The 11,488-nt window shown below is 42.9% G+C and overlaps 1 protein-coding gene across 3 annotated transcripts in view; it reads left to right on the top strand.

Annotated features, from left to right (window-relative positions):
* The first annotated feature begins 9,117 nt into the window (after positions 1-9,117).
* LOC136625178 (ankyrin repeat and SOCS box protein 9-like) overlaps positions 9,118-11,488 on the top strand; it is a 44,352-nt gene continuing 41,981 nt past the window's right edge. Inside the window, exons 1-2 of one of the 3 annotated variants that reach the window (XM_066599192.1) lie at positions 9,118-9,318; positions 9,422-9,534. In XM_066599192.1, the coding sequence (XP_066455289.1) occupies positions 9,528-9,534 (7 nt within the window). In that variant the 5' untranslated portion in view covers positions 9,118-9,318; positions 9,422-9,527. Of the gene's footprint in view, positions 9,535-11,488 lie in introns of all 3 variants that reach the window. The other 2 variants (XM_066599190.1, XM_066599191.1) reach the window with 2 other exon arrangements.

Raw genomic sequence — 11,488 nt, 5'->3', positions numbered from 1 at the left:
TTAGTATTCTTTCTCTCTTTCTTCCTCTTTCTTTCTCTTCTTCCTCTTTTTCTTTCTCTTTTTTTTCTCTCGCTCTTTCTTTCGCTTTATCATTTTTCATTCTCTTTTTTTCTCTGTCATTCTTTTTTTCTCTTTTTTTTCTTTTCTCTTTTATTCTCTTTTTCTGTCATCAGAGCCACTCCTACTCTGTATGTCATCAGGGGTCCTTCTAGTCTGCGTGTCATCAGAGACCCCCCTAGTTTTTGTATCATCAGAGCCTCTTCTTTAAAAACAAATTTATTAGGAGGGTTTTTAAAAGTCAGTTTTGCTGGAGGCCACATTTCCATTATTTGTGACAAATTTCTCACACTGATGTTAAATTAGTTGCATCTTTAAATATCTCTAGAGATGTGGAGTCAAATCCTGGAGTAAGATTATGACAATACGGTTGCAATTCTTAAACCTGCCTTAAAACCTAACTCCACACAAACCTGCCTCATTTTTCTCTTGAGTTTGCAAAAGTGGAATGAGGAGCCTAAAACAGCAAAAAGGTGCACTTTTCTAGCGTTTTAGCAAATCCCACTTGTGCAAATATTTGCGACATTTTTGACAGCAAAAAGTACTGCACAGCACTTGATAAATGTACTCAGTTAAGGAGAGATGCCCAATTAGTAGTAAATATACATAAATCTGTGTAATACGTCATATGTGAATGTGGTTCTAAAAACTAATGCTGGTTGCACTTTATGAGCTCAAAAGATAATTGTGCACTTTTATTATTGTGACTAAATACAAATGAAAAAGAATAAAAATGTATTATTTTTCTAAGGTTTCTGTTACTTTTCACATTTAAAGGGGATTTCCCCCAATGACCTTCATCTCCTACTTACTGTATATATTCTTTTCTCTAACCCTCTTCCTACATTAAAGGGAACCTGTCATGCCCTGTAAGCACCATAAACTAAGGGCCCTTTTACATGGGCCGATAGATTGTTCAGATTTCCGCACCCAGCGAGAAGCTGAATGATTATTTTTCAGAGTAATTGCAGGCCCCGACTGAATTACGAACAAGAATTCATTCACATCTCGTTCATCATTCAGTTTCTGCATCCATAACCGGGATTGGCTGGTTTAAACAGGAGTCATTCATATATGAATGATTGCCTGTTTACTGTAAATAGAGGAGGTTGGGCCAGAACAGTCCCCACCTGCATGAAACAGTAGTTTCTCTGTTAGAAAGAATCCTCTGAACTGTCTTATGATCTGTGCAAGAAAAAACGTATACACTGTACAATAATGTAAGCAAATACCAGCATCCTACATTTACAGCTTAGTGGTCCAGTGGGCGGTCCGCTCAGTGACTGACAGCTATTTCTGCATGTACTGTCATACACGGCTATCAATCACTAATAGAACTGCCCACCTCTAAATTCAGAATGAGCAGAGAAGTAAATTAATAAAATACAAGTCCTACAGAATTTTTCCCACAAACCTTAAAGGGGTTGTCCAGTTGTAAACTATTGATGGCCTAGATTTACATTACAACATTGTTAGTCCAAACCAATATTTGCTATACGATATGCTATTGGGGTCCAACTTCAATTGTTAAAGAAAAGCTGAGCTCAGGAGACTAACATTAAATCACACAGCATGGGATGTGATCCAAAGTAATCTATTTATTGAGTGACAGGTGACAGTTTATATAAAGTCACATGTTCAATTACAATAATTCAAATCTGTTATAATTCATTTGTTACCATTGGTCAAAGAAACATAAACAAAATATAAATACGCAAGATAAAGAATTTAACATCTAAAATGCCAACCAAACACACGCAGGCGCAGAGTTGAACATGCATGATTAACTTATTGGAACAGCAAATCTAAACAATAAGTTGTTTAGAAAGAATGTGAACAGCAAGGAACATGTCAGTTTGACCAGCCGGCCAGTCTAAATGCCACAGTAGCTATCTTTCTGGAACAAAAGCCTTAGTGATTCACTCAATGCTTATTACATAACCATTTAATATTCTTAAATCCTCCAGAAAGAGGAGAAATGAATACAGTGAAAGGAGACACAGAAGATGGCTACTTGTTTACAAAATGGTTACGCATAGGATAGAACATGGAGTCATATTTATTTCACTAATAACCTCAATAGAAGATCAGAGAGGGTCTGCCACCAGGAATCGCTACAGATCAGCTGTTCGCCAGGGCAATGTACTTATGTACCGAGCTGATTTCTGCAGGAAGCACACAGCTCCGTTCTCAATGCAGTGGCCAGGTTTGGTATTACATGCAAAGTTCCCATTCAGTTCAATGAGAACGTTACCTGTAATATGAAGCCTGACCACTGCAATAAGAATGGAGCTGTCTGCTTCCTGCAGAAATCAGCTCAGCTTACAAGCACACTGGTCCAGAGAACAGCTGATTGACAGGATCCCAGCTGGTAGTCACCTGCTGATCTACTATTGATGGTCTATCCTGCAGATAGGCCAGTAATAGTTTACAACTGGACAACCCCTTTAATATCGATCTGCTCAGCTCCTCAAGCACTAGAACATGCTGTCTGCCTTCAGAGTGAACTGCATATTGAAGCTTACAGGTTCCTCTTAATACTACTGGGTGCATACTGCCACAGAAGTCATGGTGCTGTATATAAGATTATCAAGTGTGTCTGTGATCATCATCTGCTGTAGGGGATGAGGCACCAATCAACTGCTGTAGTCATAAGCTGTTTTATATGCTGATCATATGACTACTATGCCATCATTATATGAGCTCTTGTGTATTCAGCAGTCGCTCTGGGAAGACATTATTTGTTATACCTTGTCACCTGCCTTTTCTCTATGCTCCACTCCAGGGTTTAAGCCCTTAAGGATGCGAACTAGTTCGGTATTTAAGGAGGTACCGATTTAAAAAAAAATAAAATTTCAGCTACACTTTTCAAGAGCCATAACTTTATTTTTCGTTGACATACAGTACTAGTCAAATGTTTGGACACACCTTTCCATTCCATGGTTTTTCTACATTATAGATCCATATTGAAGACATGAAAACTATAAATGAACATACTAACTAGTATTAAAGGAGATGTCTCGAGGAAGCAGTGAATTTTTTTTTTTGCCCAGTCCCCCTAATTAAGCATACATTACTAAGCCCCCCTGTAAATGACTTTTCTAGCTGGTTTGTACTTACCGTTCCAGCAACTTATAAAAGTTTCCCCAAGATGGCCGCCGGCTTTTTTCCCGTCGCTTGCTGTAGCCCGACGTGCGCGCTCCCGAGACGCTGCCAGCTGTGTCTCCATGACAACACGACGCCCCGCAGCCGCCGACCGGACCCCTGGATTGAACGCCGCCGACCAGTCACCCACCGCCAGGCAGCAGGTAACCGGCGCAGCCCCCGGCCCCCCCACGCTAGACCCGGCTCCCCCGCGCTACCGCCCCGGCTCCCCAGCGCTACCGCCCCGGCTCCCCAGCGCTAGACCCTGACAGACGAAGGCCCCCTCGGCCCAGCGCTAGGCTCCGGAGCCCAGGTGAAGGCCCCGGAGCCCAGCGCTAGGCTCCGGAACCTAGCGCTGGGCTCCGGGGCCTACCGCTGTGGCCCGGGACCTTCACCTGTTAGTGAAGATCACCCCCCGACCCATCACTTACCTGGGCGGCTTCTCGGGACAGCTGGGCTGCTGGGCTGGGCTTCTCCGCTGGGCAGCTCCAGTTTCTGCACCTTCCTCTAACAGAGGATGGTACAGAATGGCCGCTCCAGCGCGCTCCCGAGCAGTGACAGCTCGTCTGCGCATGCGCAGAAGAGCTGTAGCGGGGAGCACACTGAAGCGGCTCGTGCTGAAAGGAGAAGACCGGACTGCGCAAGCGCGTCTAAAAAAGCAAGCTGCCAGCGAATTTAGACGGAACCATGGAGACGAGGACGCTAGCAACGGAGCAGGTAAGTGAATAACTTCTGTATGGCTCATAATTAATGCACAATGTATATTACAAAGTGCATTAATATGGCCATACAGAAGTGTATAACCCCACTTGCTTTCGCGAGACCTCCCCTTATAGTAGTAAACAGCAAAGTGCTAAACAAACCAGAATGTTTTATAGTTTAGATTCTTCATAGTAGTCCCCTTTTTGCTTTGATGACCACTTTGCACACTCTTGGCATTTCTCACAATCAGCCTCATGAGGTCATCACCTGGAATGGATTTCAATTAACAGGTATGCCTTGTAGGGAGTTACCATATATACTCGAGCATAAGCCGACCCAAGTATAAGCCGAGGCACCTCATTTTACCACAAAAAAACTGGGAAAATTAGGTACCTCGAGTATAAGCCTAGCTAGACTAGGTGAAAAAAACAAAACGCAATGCTCATCTCGCAGCCGGCGTCTGTGTCCCCCACGCAATGGTGTCACCGGCGGTGTGGCAAGCTACTCTGTAATCCTTCCCGCTGTCATCTTTCTCTGCTAAATGGGGCTTTGAATTCCCCCTCCGTCAGCACGTAAGCACTGTTATTGGTCGAGCACCAGCCAATCACAGCCGGCGCTCGATGAACCAATCACAGCCATTCAGTGATGTCATTCACTGAATGGCTGTGAATGATCGAACGCCGGCTGTGATTGGCTGGCGCTCGATCTAAGGTGAATATTGCGGGGTTTTTTCTCTTTACCTAGTTTAGTCTACTCACTCGGGTTTAAGCTGAGGGGGCTTTTTCAGCTTATACTCGAGTATGTACGGTAATTTGTTGAATTTCTTGCATTATTAATGTGTTTGAGACCATCTCTGTGAAGCATTTATGTGGACTGTAGTCTGAGATGCTGTTAATCTGCAGTTTCTAAGTCTGGTAACTTTAATGAACTTCTCCCCTGCAGTAGAGGAAACTCTTGGGCCTCCTGGAGCGCTCGTCATGACAGCCAGTTTCATCATAGCGTTTGATGGTTTTCATGACTACATTTAAGGATACCTTTAAAAGTTCTTGAAATTTTCTGGATTGACTGACCTTCATGTCTGAAAGTAATGATGGATTTGATGGATTCTCATTTCTCTTAATTTAGTTGAGTGGTTCTTGCCATAATATGGATTAGAAAAGTAGTTTGTGAGGGCTAAACACTGTACAGAACTGTGTACCAACCCGACCTTTGCACAACAGAACTGATGGTCTCAAACACATTAAGACAAAAAAATTTCCCGCGCAAATACGCCCATTTGTGGCAACCTTATAGTACAAACCATGTCGAAGAGGTTAACAAATCTCATCCACACGGTGTCTCTCTGCTTGGTACACCATGCATATACCAACAGCTAACGCAAGGTGTGTCCCCAGCTATAACCGAGGAAGGGGCATTGCCCCGAAACGCGTGTTTTTGTGCTGGTTTAAAATAAAACGGAGAAGCTGAGCTTACTTCCGGTATCGTACTGAACTTTATATTTCGGTCAGCTGCACCTACACCCATCACATTTTTTTCACTAATCCATCAAAATAGTCTCGACTGCCAGTGCGACTATCATTAGATTGGCTGCACCGAACAACTAGGTCTTTCCCACGACCCACCATCCTAACGAGAGAGAAGAATCACATCTTTTGCATGTTCCTCTACCTATTATTTTTCCAAATTCCTCACCTATTCAGGTAGCTCCACCCCTATTTTTGTTGTTTTCACCTTTCTACCCATCCAGGATGAAGCCACTTTAGCCGCTAAACGCCTTACTTCAGCCAAGCAGTTTAAGAATTGGAGTCTAAAACTTTGAGATATAGCAAGCTTCTCTGATGAGTCAACAGCTGAAATGATGGGCAACCGCTGATTATATATAAGGAGGAAGCCAGGAGAGGACATCCTAAAGGGCTTCATTGTCCACAAAATTAAACATCCTGACAAACTGATGGCCTGGGGTGTCGCCTAAGTAAAGGTCCAAGTCTTCTGCCCACAGTAAAAGGCATATTGGATCAGTTCCAGTGTTGGAATGTGATTGAGAATCGCCTGTATAATCAGCTCAATGAATGATTTCTAGACTGGAAACCACAGAAGAAAGTGTGATATGTATATAACAAATCCAGACTTGAGGCGGTACCATAACTGGCCAATAGCCTGGATATGAACCTGTTAAGAGTAATCACTTAATTTAGGTGGTACTCAAGGGGTATCATAGCATTACCTGTCAGGTATGCCTAATTATATAGATGATGCATCAGAGAATAATACAATGAGAAACACTCAAGTGATGTTTCCAAGCTCTTATATTTTATTATTCCAATGCAAGAGATTATACAGTGTGGCATTCTCCAAAAAGTCAACAATTTAAAGTCTACAACGTGTGATACTTATCTTTTCATTAAACATTACAAAAGTTAATTATGACAAAGTTGCATGCTCAGGGTCTTATGACCCTGTTAGTGAAGTTTCACCTACAATGCATGTCTTTTGCCCACGTACTTCTTGTTATGAATCTGGCACAAATGTTATGCATATGAGACTACTGCATAAAATGTAATTCAATACTCTCAAAAACCCAATAAAGAACATTTAGTGCAGCCTTAAAAACAAAGCTAACTATTTAAGAGATTGTTGGTAGGGGCTGCATGGGGTAGTCTCTTGATTCAATATTCCCTGGTTTTGATAGTACCTCCTATTACACCCGTGCAACATAGGGGAGAGCTGGCGATGCCGCGAAGTGAACAGCGGATCAACAATGCTCAACGACTAACAGATTTACTGGTTGATATTTCGTCCATAATCTGGAGGTGCGGCTAACTTGAACATTGCCAACAAAAATAACACAGGAATAGTCTTTCACAGAAGGGCACTCTGCCCACAAAGTGTGACTGCTGTCTCCAATGTCTGACAGCTGAGGATAGTAGTAAGTCTCTCTTTTGTGCCCACGAACAAGTTAAGTGCTGTAAGAGCCAAGTACCAGTACTCACGTCCCCGTGGGTAGGAGCAGACATGGCAGGCTGAGGGCACATGACCGGCTACAGAGCCCCAGAGGAACGTCTAACTACTTCAATGTAACTTCTACTGGATTTCTTCTCTGCCGAAGGCAATTCTGCTTCACCAAAACTGTCCGAAGGAGGAACCACTGAACTCGTGAACCAGTTTCTGCTGTGCCCGTCACGTGCTCTCCGCCACCAATCACATCATTGCGACAACACAAAGTATATTAGAAGCACTTTATCCAAAGGCCAGTAGGTGGCAGTAACTCACGTTGTGCATAAAATCCACATGGCATTATCATTAACAAGTAAACCAGACTACTGTGGTTTCATTTGCATACTGAGCGGGAACATTTTAAGATGATTTCTCCAGTTATGATATCTTATAGCAGGCACTTACTTTTCAGGCATCGTATGCTCATGTAATAGCCTGGATGTGTCTCATTAATCTTGTAACACACTTTCATTAAACATTTTGTTTTATCACTGTAAATCAAGGCTGATATGGCTGCCACCAAGGGTCTCCCTTCCAGCCCCTCTGCAATCCATTGCCTGTTGTTAGATATTGAACTTCTTTAGTTACTGGGATACACTGACATTTTCTTAGCTTCGCAAGATTAGCTATCTTCACAGGCTGCCCTCTGCACTTACAGGCTGACAGACCTGCAGACACTGTGTTGGCAATCTGCACAAGCTCTGCCCCACCTGCTGTTGCAGCATAGAGAGTGCCTGCGACATTATAAAATGCCTGAATGGCAGAGGGGTGGGCATTCAGATACTGCCTCCCTGCTGATTAGACCAGAGACAGAACAATGCAGCTCAGGAAGTGAGGTAAAGGAAGTACAGGAAAGTGAACTACTGTCAGAATGATTGTCTTGCGACATGCCCAATGCCTGAAAGTGGATTGCTAACAGCAGGGCAGCAGAAAATGGGGAACACCACCTGAAAATTAGAGCCTAAAAAAATAAAACAGAGTGCAAACAGCAGCAAATGAGTCTCTAAGGAGAAACTGTAAGAACTTGTTGAAAACTCAGGTACACTTTAACCCTTTCCCATCCACTTTCTGACATCTTCCTACATTCTGATTGAAGCTTGTACAGCACCAATGTCAGATGACTTCCGACAGGGTATTCTTACCGTCTATTGCCAGCCACTGTCTGAGCCTCTCTGGCGCACACACACTGGCTTTAGCCAGCAGATGGCACTGTTGTATAACAGCAAAATGAGAAAGCCTTTTAGGAAATCCTGAATCCAAAATTGGTTTGGAAAGGGTTAATGTTTAAACCTTATGACAGGTTCCTCTTATGGCTTCTTCAGATGACCGCAATTGTGCACGCCCTAGCACAACACATTTGCGCAGTGAACAAAGTAGCTTTGCGCGTGTACTTTTTATGCATTTTATGCACACAGGGCATGTTCCCATGCATGTGCAAAACACCGCCTCCTTGATTTAAAAGGCTATTTAGCCTAATGAGGTCCAGATGTGTTCTGTTTTTCACAGAATTGCGCTGTGTAGTTTGCTTTTGCATGTGCATTGACTGCGCATTTGCACACCTGCCATAGACTTCTATGGGCGTCTTTGCTATGAAATACGCAGAAAAAATTTTTTTTTGCACACACACGAAATATACACGCTAAACACGTCCATGAGAACAAACCCATTGACCTCAATAGGTCCTATTCTCTGTGCGTAGATTTTATGTGCGCAAATACGGTTGCCTGAAGAAGCCTTTAAACTGTTTCTTTTTTTATAATTCACTTTTAACCAAATTTTAAGAATTTTTTTGGCAAAAATGCACTTATGCTATTAACTTGGCCAGTACTGTATGTTACAATGAACACAACAGGCATCGTTCTATATTCTAATTCCATGTCCCATACAATAAGCACAGCACTTCCATGGACAGAACTCCTCCAGATAACTACGGACCCCTAGATTAGGACCCCCATTGGGACATTAAGTTAAAATGTATCTGAACTTGATTGTAGTCATCTTTGTCAGCAGATGTTACAATGTATCTAGCTTTCCTACACTTTGCACTGTGGTGTATGTACGGCTGCTGACATGACGGCAGCGCCCTCCGCTCTTTGTGGTAATCTGCAGAGTTCAGCACGCTTGTTCCTCTAAGTTCCTCGGGCCTTTTTTATGTTCTGCTGAAGTTGTCTAACTGGCTTTCTATTCCCCCCCCCCCCCCTCCTCCTCCTCTTCTTCTCTCACACTTTTCTTTGCGCAGATATATTCTTCATTGAGAGATCATGCATGCAGCTCTATTCTCCAGATGATTGGCCCTAGTTTTATGAAGGATGTGACATCAATGCATTTGTGTGTGAACTGTCCGAGTTTCCATGAAGTTTGGGAATGATTGAAAGAGGGATGACTCTCTTCTTGCTCCCCGCCGGCTCTCAGGTTACACAGGTATTACTGAGCTCTGCACACAGCTATGATCTGCATCTTCCCACAGGGCTCCACTAATGTAACCCTGTACGTCAGTCGTGTAACCAGGGGCTTATATTCTCAGGGGATGCTGGACACTCGGACCGTCACAAAGATCTTATTGTAAGCTGAAGGAGTGCGAAGCCGGCGGATGCTCCCAGGTGGATAGAACGTACGTCTCTAACACTCCGATGAGTGGTGAGTATATATTACATAATTATATACTGAAGCTCGTGGACTTTTATTGTCTCCTTGGCTTTATTCCATCTTCTTTAGCTTTATATATGGAATGCTTTCAGCTTTGCAGGCACTATTGTGCAAAAAGTTTGTCTGTTCTGCAGGAATGGGGGCGCCTTTATTTCTACCCAAAGCTGCGGTTTACTATGTGGAAGTTTGTATTGTCATTTTTTCTGCCTGTGTGATGTAAGAAGATATACCTGGAATGAGATAAAAGGAACAAAAGATAATAGAAAAAATACTGTTTAATATTATCCGTGTCCGGGCTCATGAACGCCGTCGTAGTGCAGACCTGTAATGCACTAGCTACCAAAAGTAGTTCAACACTTAAGAAGAATCAAAAAGTAGTATTTATTACATATGTTAATACTTAGTGGGGCTCCTTTGGCCCTAATGACATTGGATACTCTCCGTGGTATACTTTATACTAACGTCTGATACACTTCAGCTAGTATTTTCCCTCCATTCATTCTGCAAATGTCTGGCGAGTTCTCTCAAAGAAAATGCATCAGCCTGCCTAGAATGGTGCTAGCAGCATTGTTACTGGACAGTTGAGCAATGGAAGAACGTTCTATGAAGGGTTAAATCGCCCTACTGTACCAACAGTTAAGTACAGCAGAGGTTCTGTTATGGTCTGGCGATGTGTTACGTGGCATGGTCTCTGTCCGTTGGTTGCAGTGACAAGAATCATGAGCACGGAGGTGGATCCTGACATTCTAGACCATAATGTGCTGCCGACAATGTGACAATACTCTGGGAACGGTCGGCCATACTTCCAACAAGACAACGCGCCTCGTCACACATCCAATGCTATTTTATGTTGATTTAAAGCTATGGATGTTTGAACTGGCTGCACAGAGACCCGACCTGAACCCTACTGTACATCTCTGGGATGAACTGGAAGGTTGAGTCAGGAAATATGAACAGTGTCATCTTCTCTGAGAAATCGCACCAGACATTTGCAGGATGAATGGAGGGAAATACCAGCTGAAGTGTATTAGACGTTAGTAGAAAGTATTGCATGGATAAGATCCAATTTCATTAGGAGCAAAGGAGCCCCACTAAGTGTTAATGTATGGAAATAAATACTATTCTTGTTGCAGCCCCTTAAAGCGAGTAGCATAATCCGAAAATGTGGCTCTCCAAAGGTTGTCCCCCCCCACCCCATCTAAAGCATAAATACGGTATATGTTAAAATAGGAAACTTCTTGTGTGCTTCACCTTTAAATTCTATGACAGCGGGCAGAAAGGAGCATTGAGGCTGTGAGCATTCATGAGGGTAATGCAGCCAGATTCTCACTATGTGGGCTGTACTCGCGCCAAAACACCTCTGGGACAGAAAACAGCCAGCAGGAAAACTACTGGTTAGCGGAGCGCTGAGTGACAGAAGACGACTGTTGTTTTAGTCAGAGTCGGGAACTTTGGACTCCGTTCTGGAGTCATCTGTGTTCTTCATTAACTTGGAAACTGGAATGAAAACCAACTATTTTTAGGTCAGAGAAATGAAACTTTGTGAATATTAAGACACAAAACGCACAATGCTATCAATGAGACGGCGTGGAGATCCACCAAGTACTGTCTGCATGTATGTATGTATGAGTGTGTCTGTGCGTATATGTATGTATATGTGTGTCTGCGCTTCTATGTGTGTATACATGTGTGTGTTTATAGAAACACACACAAGCGCGTTTTAGATCCAATCACAGACTGATTTGTCATCTGCTACATGTAGATACAAATGGTAATACCGTGTTTCCCCGAAAATAAGACAGTGTCTTAATTTTTGTTCAAAAAGGTTTAACTTTTTTTTACATGTATAGCTGCCTGGACACTATTTAAATTGACTTTTTAAATTAACTGTTAGCAGGGCTTAATTTTGGAGTAGGGCTTATATTTCAAGCATCCTCAAAAAGCC

This window comes from Eleutherodactylus coqui, chromosome 4, assembly GCF_035609145.1.
Source record: "Eleutherodactylus coqui strain aEleCoq1 chromosome 4, aEleCoq1.hap1, whole genome shotgun sequence".
Classification (NCBI taxonomy): domain Eukaryota; kingdom Metazoa; phylum Chordata; class Amphibia; order Anura; family Eleutherodactylidae; genus Eleutherodactylus; species Eleutherodactylus coqui.
The sequence above is the reverse complement of the archived record's forward strand: the minus strand, read 5'-3'. Positions and strand labels throughout refer to the sequence as shown.